The 24,264-nt window shown below is 32.1% G+C and overlaps 4 protein-coding genes across 5 annotated transcripts; 2 read left to right on the top strand and 2 right to left on the bottom strand.

The window, feature by feature from the left end:
- The first annotated feature begins 298 nt into the window (after window positions 1-298).
- LOC126673491 (probable protein phosphatase 2C 34) lies at window positions 299-3,719 on the top strand. The gene is made up of 6 exons (XM_050367656.2): window positions 299-656; window positions 1,834-2,145; window positions 2,233-2,541; window positions 2,747-2,864; window positions 2,951-3,174; window positions 3,429-3,719. Exons 2-6 carry the CDS (start codon window positions 1,903-1,905, stop codon window positions 3,630-3,632), a joined length of 1,098 nt encoding a protein of 365 aa, XP_050223613.1. The 5' UTR covers window positions 299-656; window positions 1,834-1,902; the 3' UTR covers window positions 3,633-3,719.
- A 212-nt stretch (window positions 3,720-3,931) lies between these two features.
- On the bottom strand, window positions 3,932-11,107 carry LOC126673489 (phospholipase D zeta 1-like). The gene is made up of 20 exons (XM_050367652.2): window positions 10,776-11,107; window positions 9,970-10,071; window positions 9,753-9,871; window positions 9,509-9,650; window positions 9,228-9,398; window positions 8,739-8,912; window positions 8,380-8,622; window positions 8,176-8,292; window positions 7,787-7,926; window positions 7,457-7,606; window positions 6,992-7,148; window positions 6,440-6,913; window positions 6,073-6,183; window positions 5,751-5,897; window positions 5,466-5,663; window positions 5,227-5,328; window positions 4,982-5,113; window positions 4,830-4,895; window positions 4,534-4,595; window positions 3,932-4,444 (listed from the first exon to the last, which is right to left on the bottom strand). Exons 1-20 carry the CDS (start codon window positions 10,995-10,997, stop codon window positions 4,195-4,197), a joined length of 3,279 nt encoding a protein of 1,092 aa, XP_050223609.1. The 5' UTR covers window positions 10,998-11,107; the 3' UTR covers window positions 3,932-4,194.
- A 2,068-nt stretch (window positions 11,108-13,175) lies between these two features.
- On the bottom strand, window positions 13,176-16,463 carry LOC126673493 (uncharacterized). 2 transcript variants are annotated; one of them, XM_050367658.1, is made up of 9 exons: window positions 15,907-16,461; window positions 15,477-15,543; window positions 14,912-14,951; window positions 14,660-14,792; window positions 14,377-14,448; window positions 14,098-14,172; window positions 13,736-13,797; window positions 13,570-13,652; window positions 13,176-13,481 (listed from the first exon to the last, which is right to left on the bottom strand). In XM_050367658.1, exons 1-8 carry the CDS (start codon window positions 16,204-16,206, stop codon window positions 13,589-13,591), a joined length of 813 nt encoding a protein of 270 aa, XP_050223615.1. In that variant the 5' UTR covers window positions 16,207-16,461; the 3' UTR covers window positions 13,176-13,481; window positions 13,570-13,588. The 2 variants fall into 2 exon arrangements, 1 of the variants encoding a protein (XP_050223615.1); XR_008790479.1 differs by lacking the exon at window positions 14,912-14,951 and having other exon boundaries at window positions 15,907-16,463.
- A 3,173-nt stretch (window positions 16,464-19,636) lies between these two features.
- On the top strand, window positions 19,637-21,408 carry LOC126673492 (F-box protein PP2-B15-like). Its single transcript, XM_050367657.2, has 3 exons — window positions 19,637-19,986; window positions 20,080-20,198; window positions 20,855-21,408. The coding sequence occupies exons 1-3, from the start codon at window positions 19,732-19,734 to the stop codon at window positions 21,312-21,314; spliced, it is 834 nt and encodes a 277-aa protein (XP_050223614.1). The 5' UTR covers window positions 19,637-19,731; the 3' UTR covers window positions 21,315-21,408.
- The last annotated feature ends 2,856 nt before the right edge of the window (window positions 21,409-24,264 follow it).

The raw sequence follows: 24,264 nt of genomic DNA on the forward strand, positions 1-24,264 counted from the left end.
ATAACATATATTTTTTCTATGACGAGGACTCATTTTTTGGCGTCAAATTCCGGGATATAAACCGTCCGTAAATTCACATACCTGATAAATTCAAGCTATAATGGCCAGCAACTCAACTCCAACCACTCAATTTTTAAGAAAAGATATAACCGAAATTTCTGCGACGTTGTCGCCCAAATGGCTGAGATTTAAACCATTAGACCAAACTCGTACTCGCGATAATAGTAATATATTATTATATGGATATATATATCTGAAGCTTGAAACTTCTTTTTAAACCAGAAAAAATAAGAGTTAGTTCAAAAAGATAGTGAGAGATACCTTAAAAAGTATTATTAGTGTGTTTATACATGCAATTTTGCATGTAAAAATATATCTTTTTTAAGTTGTCTTCTCCAAATCCAATGTTTTAAAGAAAATAAAAATTCACAACCCAACAAAAACTTAGTTTAAAAGAGAGAAACTATTTTGTACTTCTCTCTTACTTTTTCTTCTTCCTATTATAATTATTATTGCTATGGATTGTGATTTATCTCCATTTTTTCTCGAATTCTCAGCTTCATCTTCTGGTTCTTGATCATGATTTTATATTTCCTGCAATTTCGTCAGATTCCTGGTCTCTAATTCTGGCTTTTTTATCATTTTATTAGCTCAAGGTTTTATTCTTGTTCCTGACTTTTTTTCTTTCATTTTTAGCTGATATAAGCTTTTTTGATTACTTTTTTTTATCTGGGTTTTGTTTGGTTACTGGGAAAGTTATGGAAAGTCTACTTCTTGTATATAGTAACCTATTTTTTATCTGGGTGTTGTTTGGTTTCTTGGAAAGTTATGGAAAGTCTACTTCTTTGTGTATGTAGTAATTAGCTTCAAAATAATGTGTTAGTAGAAAATTATAAAGATCAAAGATTTTAGATTTCTTAGCTTAAAGGGTAGCAAAAAAAAATTAAGTTTTCTTGAAGAGAAAAATGTGTTTAAAAGTGATTTAACTGATTTTTTCTTCAAGATTTAGTTGTTTCCTTTAATGGATGTCCTTTATTCAGTTAAGCTAGATAAACTAATTATTTCTTAGCTGAATTTAGCATCTTTTGTTTTTACTTAGTGAGTACTATAAGTTTATGATTAATGAGTTACAATTCTTATTTTAGTTGCTATGATTTTACCATGATTTTCATGAAAAATAACAAAAGGGTCAATTTTTATTTGTTTGGTAAGTTTAATGTTGGGAAGGATTGAGAATTAAAATGTGTATTAATTTTCTGTAGATTGACCATCTTAATATAACCAAGCCAGTTGTTGTAGTAGGTATGTTTTTTATTAATCTGTACTTTTTTAAATCTTTATGTGGCTGCCATTGCCAATGGTATTATAGGGAATGAAATTCAGTATTTACCCTTTTCTAGTCACATTTTCTCAGCAACCAAACAATAACAGTAATGAAGCTGCTAGAAAAGTCCTGTACCTTTTAAGGACATGAGTTGTTTATTTCATTTTGTTTTCTTCTACCTTCATTTGGCCTTTATACAAAATTATGTTGGAATTCCATGTCAGATTTGAATATTATCTATGATGTATTACAGATTTACAGTTTTTGGTTTTACTCTTATTAAAGTTAAAGATTCTTAGCTTTCTGAGTCAGATCATGTCATTTGTTTCACTCACTGTATTAATTCAATGCACTTTAACCACCCTTTTGGTTCTTAGGCTAAAAAGTTATTGAGTAAAAAACTGCAACTTGGCTTCGTTTCCTGTTATATTTTATCAATTTTTGTCCCTTTTCTGTCATTCTTGCACCATGTTTATATATGGTGTTGATGTTTGTATTTGAATGTTCAGGTATTCGAGTCTACGAAGAGCACGGCCGTGTCATTTTCGTGTGTAGTACATTCGAATTGTGATTTGGCAATGGGGCATTTTTCCTCCATGTTCAATGGATTGGCAAGGTCGTTTTCGTCGATACGAAAAGGGACGAGTATCGGTTGTGATGGTAGAGAAGCTGCAGATGAGATGGTTAAAGAAGCAAAGAGGAACGACTTGATATTGAGATCTTCTGGCTTCGTAAGTGTTGATGGTTCGAAGAATTTCGCGTCGGTTTTCTCAAAACGAGGCGAGAAAGGGACGAATCAGGATTGCTTCATTGTGTGGGAGGTAAAGAGTTAAACTACAGATTCTCTGAAGAGGTTTATGGCATGGTATTTACATTTTCTTGTATGCTAATTGTTTATGTGGAAGTAGGAATTTGGATGCCAAGAAGACATGATATTTTGTGGGATGTTTGATGGACATGGTCCGTGGGGTCATTTTGTGTCGAAAAGAGTTCGAGAATGGATGCCATTATCTCTGCTGCGTAATTGGCAGGAGACTCTTGCTCGTAGCTCACTCGATCCAGATATCAATTTAGATTCCGATAAAAAGCATCAAAGATTTCATATGTGGAAGCATTCTTACATGAAGACTTGTGCTGCTGTTGATCGAGAGTTAGAGCAGCTTCGTAAAATCGATACATTTCATAGCGGAACAACTGCCTTGACCATTGTCAGACAGGTAAAGCTAGATACTATGTTATTTTAAAATGACATGGTAACAGTTCATATCTAAAATGTGAGAAGGTTTAAGCGGTTTATATTGCTTAGGAATTAGGATTCAACTACTAAATTGACTTCGATTAACCAATTACGGTCTGTTATATAATTCAAATTGTTGTTGGGAAATGTTCATAGGAATAATGTTCAAATTCTGTTTTGTATAGGGTGAAGTTATGTATATAGCAAATGTTGGCGACTCTCGAGCTGTATTGGCTACAACGTCCGATGATGGAAACTTGGTAGCGGTTCAACTCACCATCGACTTCAAACCAAATTTACCTCGTCAGTTCCTTTACTTTATGTTTTTGTTTTTTCATAGGAGAGAAAATATCTGTCATTTCTTACAGCAAATTTGTTATTTTTGGCAGAGGAGGCGGAACGGATAGTTCAGTGCAACGGACGGGTGTTCTGTTTAAATGATGAGCCAGGGGTGCACAGAATTTGGCTGCCGGAACAGGAATCACCGGGACTGGCAATGTCAAGAGCCTTTGGAGATTATTGTGTCAAGGATTATGGATTAATTTCGGTGCCTGAAGTCACCCAAAGGCATATAACCAGCAGTGACCAATTTGTCGTGCTCGCAACTGATGGGGTATGTGTGCATTATGTATTTAGTCGGGTCGAAATATTTTCAAACTCGAACTCGACTCTAAAATTCGAAAACTCGAAACTCAATCCAAGTATGGATTATCTAGCGATATAATCCAGTCGAATCGAGTCAAGATATGCCAAACTCAAACTCGACTCTAAAGTTCGAAACTCGAAACTTGACTCGAACTCAATCTTAGTCATATTTTAGGAGCATGATACATTAGTAATAACTAACACGTCTCCGTTATTGTGTAGGTATGGGATGTGATTTCTAACCAAGAAGCAGTGCAAATTGTGTCGTCGGTACCGGACCGGGCAAAGGCTGCTAAGCGTCTGGTTCAGTCAGCAGTTCGGGCGTGGAAACGGAAAAGAAAAGGGATCGCAACGGATGATATATCAGCTATCTGTCTATTTTTGCATCCCTCTTCCTTATCTGAGTCTGTTAGTACAGCTAAATAGTGATTAGTAAATGTAAATGAGCAAAAGTAATTGCTCCTTCCAATGTTTATTTCCTCTCAATGCAGTCATTAGAAAGGGTTCATCTCATGCCAATGCGCCATAATAATATCTTTAAAACTAGTTAATTTATGAATTTAATAGGCAATAAGTAGATTAATTTTTTACTTTTTTGGCAATTTCTGACTAAAAATGCAAAAATAGAACGGAACCGACCAGTTTAACAAGCTAGTCTGATAATCAGAGACTTCTTTTTAAAAAATGAAAATGTGATACAATCTCTCTAAACTGAAAAAAAAAACTGCAAAAATAAACAATCTTGTGTGATTGCTGATGTTTAAAAATTAAAGATGGAAATAAGTGAATTACAAAAATGGCTTCAACTATCTTGAATAAAGGCAAAAGAAAATTTATGTATACAAACAATATTTACTATACTTATTCAAGTGGAACTATTATTTATTTATAAAAGGAATTCATCAAAGCCAATGCGGCCATCAAATAGGTGAAAAGCTAAAACTGAACATTTCTGTTAATTTCAGTTTTTTTCTTGAGGCTGAAGTTATTAATGGAAGACGTGAGGAGATGCATAGAACTCACTCTCATTGAACACTGGTCTTAAATCTTCTTGACGCATGAACTCCAACGGAAATGAAACCAGAAACCCCTTTATCTCTTTTAGCTTTTTCATTGTTTCTATCTCCTTCTTTTCTCCATTCTCTTCATATTCGACCTTCTCCGGAGCTATTCCTATGTCGATGGTGGTGTGACCGACCTTCTCCTTCCAATAGTTCACGCTTTGTCTCACACCAGCTCTGCATTTTACATTTTGTATTAAATTGAGTCGAAAACGCAATATCATGGAATAATTCCATTGTATTACATCAAATTCAAGTGTACGTACCTTGAATGAATTTCTTCATTTGGAAGACAACCAAAAACATCTTGATAGATTTCTGTATTTTCCTGTTTGATGTATAACACTGCAGTTATAAAACGGCGGAACAGCATATTTTACAAGAAAAAGTTTTAAATACAGAGTTCTAAAGTTATAAAAGCATTTCCGGGAAACGGAAACAAAATGCGGAAACTTAACACTCCGGAAGTTTCCATGCGATATTGCTCTAGACTGATGTCTGTTTGACATTCGCATGAGGAAACATATTACTTTTGTGGAAACATAGTAACTCTTGTTCTCACCTTTGCAATTGCTAACCATAAATCTTGGTAAGTTGTCTCTGCTACAGGATCACTGATTTTGTGGATCTGAAACAAGGAAGAATAGTGTAATTTGCTGATGAACTTTATAAAGTATGCTAAAAATAATTTCAGTAGATCTTTGGTGCACTGACCTCTCCTGCATTAAGACCAAGATGCTCTGACCACAGTGAGCACCGCAGGCTATATGTAAACTTTCCAGCTTTCCAGGGCTCTCCGTTCATGGTTGAGTCGACAAACTCCTTATCTTCGATGACCACCCCAATCTGAGACAATTACATCAATTAACATCTCTCCATTATATAATATAAGGCTTTTCCAAATTCCAACTCTGTGCTGAATCTGATGCACAATATATTCAATTGATAGTGAAAAATACCTCTGAGTCTCTTGATCCAAGCAAACTTCTGTCATTGATATTAGACGATCCAATCACGGCAACACAATCATCTACTATCATAACTTTGCTATGTACATATACCTGCATGAAAATGAAAACAAAAAACGAAAATTTAACATTATCTTATAACTAACACTTACTTTTATAGTTCAGTTATGCTTATAAGCCAACCATTTCTATGAAACGGAAGGTAAAGCAAAACAAAATGTAGACAATACCTGACTGGTGGCGATTGGACCATCCTCGTAAAGTCTACCATATGTCCTCAGACCATAAAATGAGATGTAATTCTGTATTTTAGGACCGAGCAATGCATGGAGGTTATACAATATCGAAGTCTTTTCTCTGGAAATCGTCCGATACTGCCAATGCATTATGGCTCTAACTGTTGCTGCCCCACCATCATCTATACCTCCCTGTTGATGGAATGTCAAAATATTAGAAAATGGCATAAGATTCTACCTTCGAAATTGACAGGTAGCAGAGAAAATCAGGAGTTGCACCTGAAAGCCTGGCAAGAGTGGTATAACAATGATGACACGAAAACACTTCTGCTCTTTGTGTGCGAGTAAAATACGCTTGTATAATGCATCCAGAACACGGTTCTGTATAATCTCATCTCCAGAAAGACCCGATATGAAAAACTGGTTCTGGAAACAGAAATTTCAGTTTAGCATTGAACTCTAGATTGTACAAAGACAATATATTAGTTCTAAAATCAGATTGGTATAAAGAGAAATCCGCACCATCATCGATTAATCCAAAAGTATGCTTTTTAAAACAACATCATACAAAGGTTCCAGTCGAATTCTCAGGTTCACATACCTCTATGTAGATAAAATGCTCTGCTTTCTCAATAAGAGAACAATAGGCGTTATGGATGCTTTCTTCAGTTTGGCTGGCTCCAGCAGACCATTGACCAACACTTCTAATAACCTACAAATCACACGTATCCTCAAACATAGGTGGAAAATAAACCACAGAGACTAAGAATTTTAAATTAGATGCATGAGACGCAGGGAAGTAGAGTAAACAAGCTCAACTATAGCTCCATGAGAATGTTTTTTGCACTGCAGAAAATTTCATCACTGTATGTTTCCTTTGCAGGCTTTAAAATTGGTATTATAACTGAAGTTTCAAGCTGTTAAACCTTATCACTGAGCTATTACAAGGTACATGGAAGGGGTCTAACCTGACATCTACATGCAGTGCGCGGCCCAACTTGTCCACAAGAAGAAATATTATGATCGTCTTCTTCTGATGTTACTGAACATACTTCTGATTTCTGAGAGTTTCTTTGAATATTCAAAGAATTAACTTCAACAGCAAATCCTTTCGGCACTGTACCTGGAACTGGATTTTCTACTTTGGATTTATGGAGGGAGAATGAGAAATTTTCACAGTATCCAGTTTGTTGATCCAGACAATTAAAATTCTTATTTTCACAAGAAGGAACTGGTGCATCAGCTTCCTGAGGCAATAATAGTGGTACATCTTGCAATGGAAATAGCGAGAAGGAATCCTCTCTAGCCATGTCTTTCAGTTTCTTTCCTGCAGTCTTGTTTTCAATGTCTATCTCTCTACTTATTCCCATGTAATGAGGAAGGACCATGTGTTGCTGAGGCATTAATAATGGAATTGTTTGCTCATTGGGAGCTTTGCTTCTCTAAGGAAAATGAACTGTGTCAGATACAAAATTTTACGAGGCAGAGAATCACACCATTAGAAAAGTGAAAATGCACACCTTAGCATGGTTCCAGCGTTGAATGAAGTGCCTAGCAACATCACGGCAAGCTGGTCCCCAAAGAGCGCAATGGACATCATGCCATGGCATACGTGGATATTTTCCTCGATGAAGCTCATCTTTCATGGTATCCTCCCAAGAATTTGGTTCAGATTCTCTAGCAAATCAATATGCTAGAAATGTTAGTCTAGATGTTTGCAGACAAACCATCTATAAACTATTAAGCAAAAATAAGCTCAGGAATTCTATTTGTGCACATAATGAAAATGAAGATATCATAGTGCATTTGTTTTTACTGAAGGTTCATCAAAAAGTATACTTATAGCTCATCTCCCTCACGAATAGCAAGACAAGTAATTAGGCAAATTTTAGAGATGCACCTTAATTGGTTTAGACACTTTAGCTTTAAGTTCAGAAGATGTATAATGGTGGTCTCTAATTGTTTTCTGAAAGAAAGAAAACTACCTTGGATTATAATAGTCCTTTCCAGGCCATATATGAGGAGGACAGTCACCAACTCTATGTTCTTTAGTGTCATAGCGACCAAAGCATAAATCCAATCCTCCCATAAAGCAAATCTGATAGTCAACAATTACAAGTTTTTCATGGTGCGACCTGTACGTAACATAACTGAACAATGAGCATATAGAAGAAATCTATTTGAAGGAAGTGTCAGATAAAAACATAGATAAGAAAATGCTAATTTCATTTTTTCCTTTCCAAAAGTGCATTTTCAATTCATGTAAAATGATAATATCGATAAGACTAGATCAACTAGGTCAACAGACTGCATACCATAAGTAGATGCCAGCTGAGAAATGATTTGGATAGCGCAATACCCTCACATTCTCATGAATGTTGAGGAGCATTTTCTTGCTATACATACTGTTAATTTTCAAAGCAATAGCAACCTCTTTGTAGAGAAGAATATAAATCTGCATGGTCATATAATATAGAAGTTAAAACTGAATTCCAGTTATAAAAGATTCTTGTTAATCACAAAGATGCACAATAGACACTCAATAATCTACAATCACTATTGGTGTCACAGTTTTTTTTTTTTTTTTGCAGATGCAATGTTCGTAGTGAGGATAATAGCAAATGAGTAGAAATCTAAAAGTGTCAAAGGACAAAATCAGAGAAGGTGCATAAGTAATAATCACAACAAATACTATTACAAGCACCTGAACACCTTGCTTAGCTTTAACTTCTAGCAAAGAATCAAGCCGAGAGGAAGAATGACTATCAAAAGGGCGTCTTAAATAAAGCTCAGGGCAAAGCCACCAGCCAGTAATAAATATCTGCACATAGATAACATCACTAGACATTATTTCCAATTCTCACTCACTTATGTCAAATGAATTTTAATAACAGAGAAAGAAGTGAACCTCTGACTTTGCATTCTCGATTGCTGTTGCAATTGCTTCAAAAGCTGCTTGTCCATCTACAAACCATTGTGCTTGACTCCCGTCTTCCGTTAAACCCCTTGGAGGAGCATATGAACCATACCGGTGAGGATGACACCATCCTTCAATAGGCCTTAAAACTGAATCATTGATTGCAGATACCCACTCATTAACTTTACCACTACTAGTGGTTCTTATTTTTATGCTCTGACTTCCAGAAGAAACCTTTTCACAAGAAGTTAAAATTATAAGCAATATCCAAATCCAATAACATTAAAGAAAATTAATAATTCAATCTCAAATACACTATGCTCCAAAACCAAAGTGATAAAAATGCTCACCTTAAATGAATAACGTAAAGGATTACTATTCTTTATCTGGTTTGCTAAAAATACTTGACATTTATTATTCCTATCTGAGGTTGGTAGAATATCAAAAACAATAATATCTAATAGTTTGGTGTCGAAAGGATCTTCCAGGAAGGCCAAGAACCCAGGTTTTAAAACAGCCCACACCTGCACTCGGAAGAAGTGGAATACGATATAAGCTGAAGTTATAGAATACCAGAACAAAGAATGTGCGAATTGCAAAAAGACAGTTTTTAGTCCACTTGTTTTCTAACAAATTTCCTCGTTAAAGCTAATTCATAAAATAATTCAAATATGTCTAACATAAGTTACTTGATCCAATATTATAACTGAAGCTTAAAGTTTCTTTTATCTTTCATAAATCTGTACATTTACCTTTGCTTGTAGATAATTACATTGAGGAATTCTTGACTTATGAAGCAAAAAAAATGACCTCAACTTAGGTTTAAAAGAAAAATTTACCCTTTTCCAGTTGTTATCACAATAGTTGAACAATTGACATGGACAGCATCCTACATTATCATCACTCGCGGAAATGTTAGATAGATGATTCACCATCACAAAGCCTTCTTTTAGCTTTGGACCATATTCAAGTGAAAATGACAGCTTAGAAACCTCCAAAAATTTGCAGACCTGCATACCAAATCTACCTTGTCAAACTGTATAGGTTCGTTTCATGAAAATTTGCACATGTTTACAAAACAGCATAAAATGAGGATTTAAGTAAATTAGTCTATGCTCACCTCTCGAGAATTTACAATCTCTATGTTCCCTAAAAAATGATTCAGATAATTCTGCATTGCTACTTTTGATCTGTCCGAAATTGCCTGCTGACCTCCTAGAGCAGGACGGAGAATTGGTAAGGCAGCAGTTGATGGAATATTTCTGCATAATAAGCCACATTATCAAAAACTACAACCACATATACGGAATTTTATTAATGGAAAACAACAAACAGCATGGGGATATAGAATCAGAAGAAACCACCTCTTTCTTACACTGTCTTCTTGATTCAACGGAAGAGCACCATCATCAGGTTCATCCGCATCCTGTACGACTGCAACTTGATGATCTATTATTCCTAAGCTGTGTAGCCATTCCTTAACCTGTCCAATTAGACCCAAAAAAATCAATACAAATGCTAATTTATAGCCAATGCAGAGTAAAAAGAATGTTGAATGATGAAACGAAAACAAAACAAAACCTGCTCTTGTTTCTCATGAAATTCCTCAATAATTGCCCGTTTCTTCAAAGCAAAATGTAAGAACAAAACCTGAGAAGTCTTCTTCACTAAGTGCCATTTAAACTGTCAAAAAACAAAGTAATATGCTCATCAATTACTCGGGAATTCGTAAAGAGCAGTGGCGGACTCAGAATTTTTTATAACATGGGCAAGATTGAACTAAAAATTTGTAAGACGTTCAAAATTAACGAAATGTAAATTTTAAAGTGGACAATACTATAAATTTTTTAAAGGGTTATTGTCATAAAAAATCACGAACTTTACATGCTTTCTCATTTTAATCACGCAGTTTAAATTTTCTCATTTTCATACACGAACTACCATCTTTTCTCAAATTCATGCATGGTGTTGACGTGTCACGGCTCTATTGGTGTAATTTGCTGAGGTGGAGGTCATTTTACACCAATGAATGAGTGCCACCTCAACACCGTGTATGAATTTGAGAAAAAGTGGTAGTTCGTGCATGAAAATGAAAAAATTTAAACTGCGTGATTAAAATGAGAAAACGTGTAAAGTTCGTAATTTTTTTTGCCATTAACCTTTTTTTAAATTCTATATTCATACTAATGAGCTATAGCTCAAATGGGATGCAATCTGCTAGGTCGTACGCTCAATTCCTTTCCGTTCAATTCATTTCTTGAATTGAATTTTACTAACTACGAGATTCCAAACACAAGAACTAAAAACTGAAATCAATAATTCTCGAACACTTTTAGCAATGCAATTAGAAATTTAAAAAAAAATAGTTTTGAAATTTTCAGTACTACCTGCTTATATTGTATTTCAATGGTATAAGAGAACACTATCGGACTAATATCTCCGGTCTCCGGTTTCGAAACGGAAACAACCGTCGCCGTCGGCAGCTCATCAAAAATCCAGCAGAGTTGAGGAAAGTTTCTGAAGGAATAAGATTGATGTAGCGATATTGTAGGATCAGAACAAGAAGGCACGGCGGTGCCGTCCAATAGTGGTTCATTAACTGCCGACATTCCAAGGTTCCGTCGAGACAGTCACCGGAAAATGTTGTTGGCATGTCCTTTTTCCGGTCACTTTAAAACAAAGGAAGAAATAAAGATTTTTTTTGTAGAGGGAGGGAAGCAATTTGTTTTATACGGTTAAATACTTAAAATACCGGTTTTTCTTGGAAGATTGTCACATCCAATGACACAGGATTTTTGTGAAACTTAGTTGTTTAAGTGACATGTGGCAGATCTGACGGGTCTTGTGTACGTGTATGTTCAGGATTTAATATCGTGGAGTTTTGAAGCTGCGGTTTTCTAATTATGGTTAATGTTTTTAATCAAATAAATGTAATGATTGCAAAGCTAATAATTTATTACGGATTAAGGTTTCAGTTTGGTCCAAATTGAGGAGAAATTACCAAATTGCCCTCGTAATGTGTTGGCTTATTTGGTGTCATGAGGGATAATTTGGAGTCCATAACTGAGAATTAGCATGGGAAACTCTTGTAAACTTGTAAGAGAATCACTTTCAGCATATCCTACTTTTGGTGCCTACAAATAAAGAATATGCCAAAAAGGACCCATCATTGTTATTTTTCTTTCAAAAGAATCTCCACATGTGCATGAACTTGGTTTATTTAGTTTAATTATAGTTGTTTAATTAGCATCTTTGGCAGTTGATGATTCCATATTCCACCCACAACGGGAAAATCGCCAAACATAATGTATGGCTTCATTAAATTATCGATTTAACAGATTTATCGATTAAATTTGATTGATTTCGGTCAATAAAATTATCGGGGGAAAAAGTCGGTCAATAAAAAAGTTTAGTTCAATTATGATTAACAATTATAAGGTTTTAGTTGACCAAACATTGTATAAATTATGAATTTTAATTTTTTGAGTGTAATTCTTTATTTTATCATCAATTTTCACGTATTTGTATTTTAAACTTTAAGCAATTCAATTAAATTAGTTTTGATTAAAATTAATAATTGGTCGATTCAGATAAAGAGATATAATAATTCAATTTTGGTTAAATCATTCAGTTATTAGCCTAACCGACCGCCGCTCACCCATGCCTACCTTATTTAGACATTTTACTTAAATTAGGATAGATTAGTGTCAATATTTGTTTAAAATGTATATAACCATGAAAATCTTGCAAAAGGTATATTCTCTTGGTTTAATTCTTAGTGGAATGATGAATGAAGTAGAGAATAGGACTCATAAATGATATAGAAACATTCAAACTAATCAATAATAATGGCCAAACACATATTTGGGTCCCTGCACTATCACTCTTTTCCAACTTAAGTCCCTGAACTATAAAACGTTTAAAATAAATCCCTGCACTATTAAAAACATCTATTTTAAGTCTCTATCGTTGCGCAAGTTAACGGAATGTGGATGACGTTAACAATTACAAATTAAAAATGCTATTTTAGTCTCTGCACTATCATTTTTTTCCAAATTGAGTCCTTACACTATTAGAAACATCAATTGTAAGTCCTTCTATCACATAATTTAAATAATATTAATAATAATTTTTATTTTCTTTTCTTTTTAATTATTAAATGTTTTTAGCATTTCCAAAACTAGAATCATCTCCAACTATTAATAAATTTTTTGCAATTAAATTTAAAATTTTGATTATTTAAAATTTATTAATTTAATTAAATAAAAATAATTTTTTTATTTATACAATTAATGTTTTATTTTATACTATTAATTTTTTATTTTTATAAAAAAATTAAATATATTAAAACTGTTCATCTACCTCGCAATCTTTAAAATATCATATTTTTAAAAATATTTATTTTATTTAACTAAATTAATTTATTTTGAATTAGTTAATTTTGAGTAACTAAAAATTTAAGTTAGATTTATAGTGCAAGGACTCAAATGGTAAAAAAATTATAGTGTAAGGATTCAAAATTTTAATTTCATAAATTTTAACTACAACCAATCTCAGAGTCAAGCATTTGTATCTCACTCTCTAACGGAATGGCACGGAGGGACTTAAATCAGAGACTTTTGATAGTACAGGGACTTATTTTAAACGTTTTATAGTTTGGGGACTTAAGTTGGAAAAAAATAATAGTGCAGGGACCCAAATATGTGTTTGGCCAATAATAATAGACTGTATTAGTGTCTGCACTGAGGCTTGATTATGTAACGCAAAAAATGGATTGCCATCAAAAGTTAGAGCACATAAAATGGCATCAATCGAATTACTCAAAGAATATTCTCACAGAAGTTCTAATATTTTGATGCTGAATATTTTATACTTGGCAGCTTTATCTACAAAGCGGCGAAGCCCCTTGAGAGAATAGTGGTCAATTCAACGCCTTCTCCGAAAATAATTACATTAGTGTTATTATACTAATCAGTTTAAATTATGCAAATTAGATTTATTTTAGTACATATTGACCACCTTATTTTTTTATTCTTTTATTGATACTAAATTATAAAATTTGCCCCCCTTTGAAGTAGTTTCTAGCTTCGCCCCTGCACAAGATAACAAATTAGTATGGATAGACATAACTAAATATACTTGTCTGTTTTTAAATTTTGTCTGACAAAAAATTTGATTTACCTGCACATGAGAAATGTATTCAGTCGATGCTCCAGTTCCGACATTGACAATGGACCTTGGCAAGAGCAGCCATATAATCAGACCTGAAAATAACAGTAAACACAGATCACAATGCTATATGAATTCTGAAACGCTGCACGTACGTATATGAATTCCGAGCTCATACCCTTGTCCGTAAGGAGATTTACAAGCAGCAACTATATGCAATTTGGCTGCATCTGGTTCGTTCTGCAAACAGAATCATAATCAACTGTAATTTTCATAATATTTGTTCTGCTTTTAGTTCCGCAATCCATCATATGCAGCCTATATAGCAACGAAAAGCTATTTCCATTACGAAACGAATGGTGACATTAACTGATGAGTTTCCAAGTTTAAGCACTCTATTATATGTAATCATGGTAGTAATTCTAGTTCTAAAAGCCTAAAAATGCTTGGATGGTATATGATAAGACTAAAAAACTGTAGTAATGCTCGGAATCGACCCATTATGAAAGAGGGAACGATAGTTGGAAAAAGAGAACTGACCTGAGATTCATAATAAAGCCCGGCATATAAAGAAGCATAAAAAAACTCGCCGCCATCTGGAAATGCAGCAACAAGCTACACAATGCAAGCAGACAAAGATGAAGAATATCAAATACATAATACGGAGGACTAATTGACGAATCTGTGGATTTGATATGTTTTCATCATGTGTTTATTTCTGTAGATCAGATAGACTAAAACAGCCTAATCAATGCACTTTGAGGTTTCATGCTTAGCACGGAAAATGGTATATTTTTGACGTTAGATAACCAGTTTAACCTTTTCAGGATCACCACCATCTTTAAACATGTTATAAGCTTCTCGCATATAAGGTCTTCGATCTCTGCCAACCTGCATTCAAAGAGCAACAATCAGAAATGCTGAGAAAACTTGCCATCGATCTTAGTTACTTACCGAAAGACTACATACAACTAAATATATGCATTAAGGTGATAAAACATTCAACTTTTCAAATTTTAAGTAGCTAGAATTATCTTCATCACCCATTCACCCTTAAAAATTCTATGCATTATTAGCTATATGTCAAATATGACCATTATACCTCAAGGAACCGCCTCCTTGCCTCATCAACTCCATACAGCTGAGCTTCACATAGGAAGCACCATATGGACTCCTCTGTATCATTTGGATTTTGTGCAACATCAAACCGAAACTGCTCGGCTCCTTCCTCAAACCTATTGATAGAAAACTTAACTAAAGCCTTATTCTCTACGAAACTACTCACTATTCATTGTTAACAACCAAACTTAACTAAAGCATAAATGCATAAATTTACAAAGACCAAAATGAGTACCTATCAAGATAGTAAAGTGATAAGCCCCTTTGCCAAAGATCTAAGTTGAAGCACCAGACACATAATCATACATCATTATGCAATTGTGAAAATGGGCATTCTCAAAATTAACCATAAATAAACTGGGAGTAATTGATCCTGAGGGTACACAAACTATAGTTTTTTTCCATTTTGGTGATTGAATTTTGTTTTTTATATTAAACTTTCATTTTTTTCAGATGACTTTTTTTCGATTAAAATGCAAAAGTAGAAGCCGGATTTTGACAAGTGGTAATCAGATTGTGCTACATTTATCTTAAAAACTTGTCACATATGCATAATTTTCTTCATTTTGGAGGTGAATTTTTAGGCCAAATAATGCATACATGACAAGTTTTTAGGTAAACTAAATAAATTACGTCATCTAAGCATTTTTGGCGGAAAGTCTTCCTTAAAAAAAATGAAAGTTTGGCAACCAAATGAAAAAAAATGGTTTGATCACCAAAATGAAAATGAAAACGATAGTTTGAATACCTTAGAATCAATTACCCAATAAACAAATGATCAAAAAGTTCAATAAACCTACAAGCTTTTTGACGAGGATCCAACTCCATTGCCTTATCAAATTCCACTAGAGACCCTGAAACATCACCCTGAAGAACAAGAAAACATTAGTCACTAAAAAAAGGCTTAATTATTTTAAAAATTATAAATTTTAGCATGGTGTGTTTTTAATTCTGACAATTTAATACAAATTTTCATTTTCTTACAGTTTTATCAATTTTCTGTCAAATAAATGCTAATATGGCACCGGAATAAACACTATTCCGGCGTCCACGTCAACATTTTTTAACAAAAAATCACTCGGTGTTAAAAGTGCAAAAATATAAAAGTGAGATGTTTGATATTGTCAAAATTAAAAGTCCATCATGCTAAATTTCGTTATTTTTTAAACAATTACGCCTAAAAGAACAGAATTAATAGCATTGGTTCTAAAGAAAATTCAAATGCGTTACCTGTCTAAAGAGTTCCATTCCCCGTGTAACTGCCAAAACGGCGTCACGGACATTATTGCCGCCGCCGGAGAGGGCATCCCAGATACCAGATACGGCAGGAATAACCATTCTTCTTGAAAAAATTGGCAACGGGTGTTGAAGATTGCAAGTTCTTAACGGAACAATGGAGCTGAACAAGTGTTTGTTGGTTTGAATTTTGAGTGGAAATGGAAGTGATGAAGAATTAGGATTTAAATACTTAGTATATGCAGTGGAGGGTGATGGATTAATGGGGTTTGAGTGTTGGGTTAGTAGTGCCATTAATTTGAAATGAGTTCAAAATTGGAGAAATTTGAAGTTCTGAGTGCTGTCTGATAGAAATTGTGTAAGAAAAGTTTCAATTCTGACGCAGAATTACGTAAGATTGAAATTCTTACAGTTTTTTCGGTGTAGTAATAACATTCATTCCTGAGTCATCATCCTGAGTATCTGCAGAATGTCTGTGGCTGTGCTGTTCGGATTAGGAGTTTCAAATTCTGGTAAAACGACGCTGTTTCGTGTTTGTAGGTGAGCTGAAAGTCTAGCCTAGAACAGACTACAGACTACAGTGTTGTGTACCACTGCCCTAATCCAGGCTCTGGTAAGTTGGGCGGGCCGTATGTGGGCCTATATTCACAATCAAACCTATCTGCATTAAGCAACAAAAATGTGTTTCAATTTTTATTTTTATTTTAAAGATGAGACGATTCTATTAAATTAAATCAGAAGCAGTTATATTTGTGAGAAATTTAAAAAAATAACAAACACTTTCTTGATGACCTAAACAAGAATTAACATGATGCGCTAGAATATGTGCCGCCCGATTCGCAGATCGCCTCACAAACAAAACATTAGTATTAGTGTAATGCTCTCGCTAAATGTGTTTCAATTTAAATTGTTATGAAAAAATTTAAATTAAAGATTTCAAAAAAATAAATAAATTTGAAACTTCCTCAAAAAAAAATGTTTCTTTTGAACTACCATACTATAAGACTGATACATTAATTTGGAATAAGAAAATTAAATTTTGAATTTATAGTATACCTCCAAAAATATCAAAGTTTAAAATTTGATAAAGATCGTAATTTTATTATCTAATATATATTAAAAAAATATATGATGTAAAAAAATCAAATAGTTTTATTCAATCTATTTTTACAATAGAAATTTAATTAATTTGATTAATTATGGTTAATCAATAATTAATTAATTAGATTATGATTAAAAGCATTGAAAATTAATTAACTAAATTAATAAAATATTTATTTTTATTGTTAGTTATTAGAGTTTATGTATTATTTTAACTGAAAGTGGTCGATTCATTTTAAAATTTTGATTAATTCTATTAAGATTTAAGTATTATTTAAAGTTAATAAAATGACTTGCTCACCTCAAGATGGAACTCTAGAGAAAAGAGAGGGACAAGACAAATGGACAATTGGCCGGGTTCTGGCAGGGATGGCTGATTAATTTATTATCAAGTTCAAGTGGATTTTCTTTGACTTGGCCCTCAATTTTGATTTACTATGGATTTTTCATGGTCAAATTGTCAAGTCTAGATTACGGATTGTTCCAAATGATCCTACTTGCTCATTTAATATTAGTATTAGCAGTGATTAAAAAAAACCGGATCGAACATGCCAGTTGAACCGGTTTAATTAAGAGCACACAAAGTTGTTTGGTCCAATTGACTTTAAAAATCAAAAATTTGGTCTAACTAAATTGTACATGTAGCTTCGGATTGGATCGGTAGAACCAAACTGAATCGGTAATTTGTCAGCTTGGATTAGTAGTTGAACTGATAATTTAATCAGTTAAACCGATAATTAGACCATAAACTGTTTTTGAACTTTTTAAAATAATTTTATTTAACTGGTTCGACTCAACCGGTGACCGAACTATTGATTCCAGCTTTTGAAACACTGGATATCAGCAATTTATGATCTTGAACATCGGTCCAGAAGGGTCAAAAAAATCATTCCAAGTATAATTGTATATTTGTATACCTCTGGACAATTAAACTAGTTGTTTTGCATTACTAATCTATGACTTTGACAATTTTATAGTGATTATATATTACTAAAATGTTAATTAGCATTATGTTGGGATAATATAAAATTTTATTTGAAATACTACTTTCTCATTAGTTAGCCGAAATATTTATAAAAATTCATGGATAAATTAGTATTTCGGACAAAATTTCATGGAGGTTAAAATTTATGGACAATGTATTTTGGATAAAATCTTATAGAAGTAACAATAATTATCCTTTATGTTTAATATCTGACAAATATATATATTAAAAAACTGATGTCCCAGTGAATAATTCATTTTATACGTAAGTTTAGCAGCACATTTCATGCTTAATTAAATTAGTTACATATTAATCTAATGTCATTTTTGATGATTAAAATAAAGGTAATTGACTCAAAGATTGACAAATTATTAATTATTTATTTGATTTTTTTTTTTCAAATCAGAGAGAATTAATGAATTTTTATAGTTTAAAATTTCATGCATATCATGAATGATTCAAGACAGCACACTCGTAGGAGGGGCCTTATGAGCAGTATAACTAACCGTATACGGTATACTCATCAATTTCTTTAATGGTTATTATAACTAATAGTAAAGAAAACTCAAACCTTTACGATTTGTTGTAATTTTATCCAATTTTTTTAATTTTTATAATAGTATCCAAATTCATTTTTTGTTACAATAGGCTATTATTATTTTTTGATGTATAATAATATAGTAAAAATCTCAAAAAAACAGCAAATTTTTTTAAAAAAATTCACATAAAAAGTGCAATTTGGCTATTTTTGCAACAAAATAATGCAATTTGAATATTACTGTAAAAATTAAAAAGTTTGGATAAAATTGTAACAAATTGTAAAGGTGTGGGTTTTTTTTGCCATTAAACCTTATTATAAAGTATACTTTTTGTAATTTAAATTAAAATATCCTCATGTTCTCGAATAGTAAAGAGCAAAGTTAAAAGAAGTAATGCTTAAATGCGTGCCGGGGTCATTTGGCATGTAAAGACAGGAATTTTGTGTTTATACAACTAATCTAACATGTTTTAGCAATATAAAAAATTAATTGTGCGATAAACGTGATAATCTTTTGCAAGCCAACGGTTCAACAATTTTGACCATTTTTTTTATATAAATACACATATTATTTAATTTAATATTTTATCTCGACGTGTTATTATTTGATTTAAGAATAATTACATAAAAATATTATGAGTTTCAACATGTTTAATAATTTCAATTCCATTAAGATTATAGTCAGTCCATTAAACTATCTTGAAAAACAGTGATGATGAAAACTTTAAAAATGTAAATAGCGTTTGAGAATTCTTATCATTTAAATTCATCGGAATATTAGCGCTACCAAAATTTCATTATAAATTTTTTATAATGTTGTTTTGTTTTTAGTAGATCAATTGTCAGGTTTAAATTTAATTTTTAATTTTTATATCAATTTGAGGTAATTATTTAATGTTTTTACTGACGTATATTCTACCTTTGAAAAATAAAAGCTATTTATTTTACAAGTAACCTTTAGATTTTGCAAGTTGACCTTATAATTTTTATACACAAAAAAAATCATATGTTACCCGTCACTACATCAAATCATATAATAAAATAATTCCAAAATACTAGATCTAATAGCATTAATCTATATATAAATGAAATCATACTTATCTCTGTCTTAAGTCTTAACCATTTTTTTAATGATCTAGTATTAGCAATCAAGATCTTCTAAAACAAAATTTTTAAAATTAATCTTAAAATTCAAATGGAGCTTACTAATTTACCAGAAGGCTGTATTTCCACAATTCTTTCATTAACATCTCCATTAGATGTCTGCAAGTCATCTCTTGTCTCAACTTCATTTTTATCAGCTGCAGATTCTGATATTGTCTGGGAAAGTTTCTTGCCTTCTGATTATCATGACATTGTCAAAAAATCTACAACTCATCTCCGTTTTTGTTCGAAAAAGGAGCTTTTTCGTCGACTCTGCGACGCGGTTTACTTAGATTGTGGTCGAAAGGTAGTTTAGTTACATGTTTTTTAAGGTTTAAGGATTGTGATTTAGTTTTTTCTGAGTATGTTTTTGGTTGCTCTGTAATAAATTTTGATGCAGATGTTGAAGTTGGAGAAATTAAGTGGCAAGAAATCTTATATAATTTCAGCAAGAGATCTTGATATAACATGGAGTAATCAATCAATGTACTGGAACTGGGTTTCTTTGCCTGAATCAAGGTTTGTTTTTCTGCAACTAAATTTCTTGTTCTTGATTAGTTTAAATTGAGGTCAAAGTTTCTTACGGTTATTGAATTATAAGCGTTTTACACTTCGGTTATTATCGTCTCAATTTTTATATTTCGGTAACATGATTTCCATGTTCTCAATGATAGAAAATTATTCAGTAAATTCACGCAAATAAATATATAAGTGGCTTATAAAAAATTATGTGACATTTTTTTTTTATTATTTTCACATGATTATTGATCGGAATTATAATAGTAACCTTTCATTTAAAAAAAAAATGAAAACAGAGTTATCAAAATATAGATGTTGGGTTATCAAATATAAAAACTGAAACAATAATAATAAGATAATTATAATATAAAAAGTTTATGATTTAGTAACCATAAACAAATTTTAACCCTTTAGATATCGTGTAATTAAATGGTTATTCCAAATATTTTAATTGCTTAAGCGGAAAAACGTTGAAATCATTTGAGATATAGCTCGTCGGTCCAAAAGGAAAAATATCTGAAAAACAAGAAATCAGTGAAAAATATGTGATATTTTCTGAGAGCTGATTAGTTGGGTCATGAATAAATTCCGGCAATGCAACTAGTCAACTAAAGTCACTAATCAGGTCTCCACGTGTATGCTTTTGATTGGTGCAGATTTTCTGAAGTGGCGTCTCTTAGAACAACATGCTGGCTAGAAATACAATCCAAACTCAAAACGAAAATGCTATCGGAAAAAACATTATACGCAGCGTTTCTAATACTAAAAATCTCCGACCGGGCATACGGCCTTGATTTAACACCGTCGGAGGTATCAGTTGAAGTCGGCAATCAAATTACGTCGAGCGGCACAGCCTGTTTACGCCGTCGTGAAGATAGCATTAAACAGCAAATGGAGTTACTAATGTTTGGTAATCGGACGCATATGCTGGCGGTGAAAGGGGATGGGCGGGTTCCGGTGGAGAGAGACGACGGATGGTCGGAGATTGAGCTGGGAGAGTTCTTTGTTGACGGTGGAAGTAACGAGGAAGTGAAGATGAGTTTGAAGGAAGTGAAGGGTCAACATTTGAAAGGAGGGCTTATTGTTGAAGGCATTGAAATTAGACCTAAATATTAATGACATATATGCAAATTAGCGTTAATTGCTTGTTCAAGAATCAAATATCATATAGTAATATCAAATTTTTTAATTTGATTTTGATTTTTTTTTACCTCTGAAAATATTAGAGTACTATATTCGTTGAATTATTTGTAAGAAAAAGTGATATAGCGGAAGTTACAAATAAATATAAAGATAATTAAAATCGGTTGATTAATAAATAATATCAATAATTAACTTCTAAATTTTATTGATTTGATTCGAATAAATGCTGATACTTGAGAAATATTTAGTAATTGTCTCACATATATCAAAGTTGCATTTTATTGCCGCATAAAGTTGTTGAAATACTAAAACAAATGAATCAAACATAAAAAGAAAAGAAAATAACAAGTCTTGAAAAGGCCATCATTGCAAAAACACTATTTTAATGGCTCAAACGATATAATGTAGCCCTAAAACGATGTAAATCACGAGCGAACCTAATGTGTAACGATTGGTGACCCGTTTACAATAAATTTAGACTCATAAACCGCCCAAATCACACAACTCAAACTTTAGTGGAATTACGAAACTACTATAATGCCACCTATTGTGTTCCCTCTTTTCCATAAAATTGAACTCTTTTGGCAACGCATAAAAAAGCTAGCACATTATAAAATATTATTAAAATTATATAAATAATATGATTTGATGAATTAGAGTTTTTATACATTTTATATTCTATAAAAAAAGTTTTGTAAACATTTCCAATAAACTATAGTTTAAATGGTATAAAGTCGTGAAATTAATTTTTTCCATAAACGTTATTTTCTTTCGCTAGTTAGGGGGAAAAAAACTTTCTACATACTACACATTGTTTTGAATCATTTTCGTGCTGTATGTGGTCACAACATAGAGAAATCATTTTCAGAACATATTTTATCCTGAAACGCGGTCATACCTTCATTTCATGTTGTCATAATGGCCAAAAGAGAAATCAAATGTCGTCATAGCAATAACATGGCCAGAAAAATAAGCCTAGGTTAAATTATCAGCAACAAGTATAAATCAGAGTAGTTTATTTCTCATTTTTTTTACATGTAATATAATATTTGTTTTGCCTATCTTCTTCATTCATCACATGCATCAACGTCCGTCCAATAACGTCTCTCAACACAATTTTTTTAATACATGATCCATGAGATTTCCTAAACGGATATTAGTTATGAGATGGTATCTTGAAGTCTTGCACATTCAAATTAATTCTCATTCGAGTAGCGTAGGTTTTTACGGAAGACAGACTCTGATCTCAAGCTTTAAATGGCTGCATTCATGAGTACGGCTCGAACCCGCGGCATCGCTTAAGACATGAGAGCGTATTACCAACTCTGTCTCTCAGCGCAATTTAATTGCTCAACTAAGAAGGAGTTGTTCATCAGGTTATGTAACATGCATATCTAAATAATTTCTTGATTTGCAAATTAGTTTATTACCAAAGGAATTTATAGTTGAAAATAAATAAGATATTTTTTTGGTGTTTGGAATTGCTTTGAGATTTTAACAATCTAATAATGGCACATTTTGTATTTGTGGGTCTTGGAGTTTTTGAAGGGCAGTAGAGTTGGAGTGGGTTTAAACGAGACTTCTTTGCTTAATAAAGTTTGACAAATTATTACTTATTAGATCGGTCAATAAAAACAAACTTAATAATTTTAGAGACCACGTAATATATAACTAAACGGATTTCAGTCACTAGCGAAGTAATTTATTTATGATACAATTAATTTCATATCTAAATGAGTTAAACATGTCTAACTCGTTTAAACACAATTAAATAATTATTATATTTAATTATTTTATATTATATATAATTATAATATAATAATTGTAACATATTTTAAAAATTTGATTTGAATTGTATTTATTATATATATAAATATCATATCGTACAACTCATATTATAAATTTGTCATGTTTGACTTTTATATATCAAACATGATTAAAATTTTAGGCCTAGACATACACGACTTATATATGATCCGTAAAAATGAATTAAGAGGCGTATGTAAGAGATATATGAATCCAAACAATCAAATGATTAAAACCGCAAACACACACATACACATATATAATTAGCCGGAATTCATAATTTTTTATAAATTTGATTCAGGTTAGAAGTTCCAATGAAATTCAAAGTAAGAAATGCAGAATGTAACAACTTCTATGCCAATACATATCATATAATCAAATGGCACATCAAATCAATTTGTATTTGATTTGCCAAAGACTTATGCTTAAGTTGGCCATAGATTAAAAGTTGCTATATTCTAGATACATTTCTTCACATATGAGGATCTAATTGAAACTCTAAAATAAGAAGTGAACCAAACATAACATATTCTTAATTAGGGGCAGCTGTTAAGCCTGCTGATGCATATACAGGCGGTGGATCAAATATGAATTGTCCAGTTCAATCCATGTTTGGTTCATCGACTGTAAATGCTCAAGTGGCCTTAAAGTGCCGCTATAGGTTTAATCATTTCATAAATACCTTATCTGTTTAACGTTTTTCGTTGGCCTAATCACTCAAAAACCCCTCACCTTTAAACTTTTTTTCAATTCCACCCCGACGTTGAAAATTTATCAATTTTACCCACTTTTGAATTTTCCGTTTTCAATTGTACCCCAATATTTTAATTTTTGTTAATTTTTTTACTTAAATGATGAAATCATTCAATTAATTAAGTCTAAACATGAAATTAAATTCTTTTTTATTCAAAAAAGTACAAATAAGTCCTTTATTTTTAAAAACTAACTAAAAACCATAATCAAATTAACACTAATTTAAATTCTTAATTAATTTAACTAAATTTAAATAAATTTTAAAAATATACAATTAATATATGCGAGACATGGAGAATATTTTAAACAAATTTCCAAACGCAAAAGACGTTAATTTAATTTTTCAGGGTACAATTGAAACACA

The sequence above is a fragment of the Mercurialis annua genome, linkage group LG3 (genome assembly GCF_937616625.2).
Source record: "Mercurialis annua linkage group LG3, ddMerAnnu1.2, whole genome shotgun sequence".
Classification (NCBI taxonomy): Eukaryota; Viridiplantae; Streptophyta; class Magnoliopsida; order Malpighiales; family Euphorbiaceae; genus Mercurialis; species Mercurialis annua.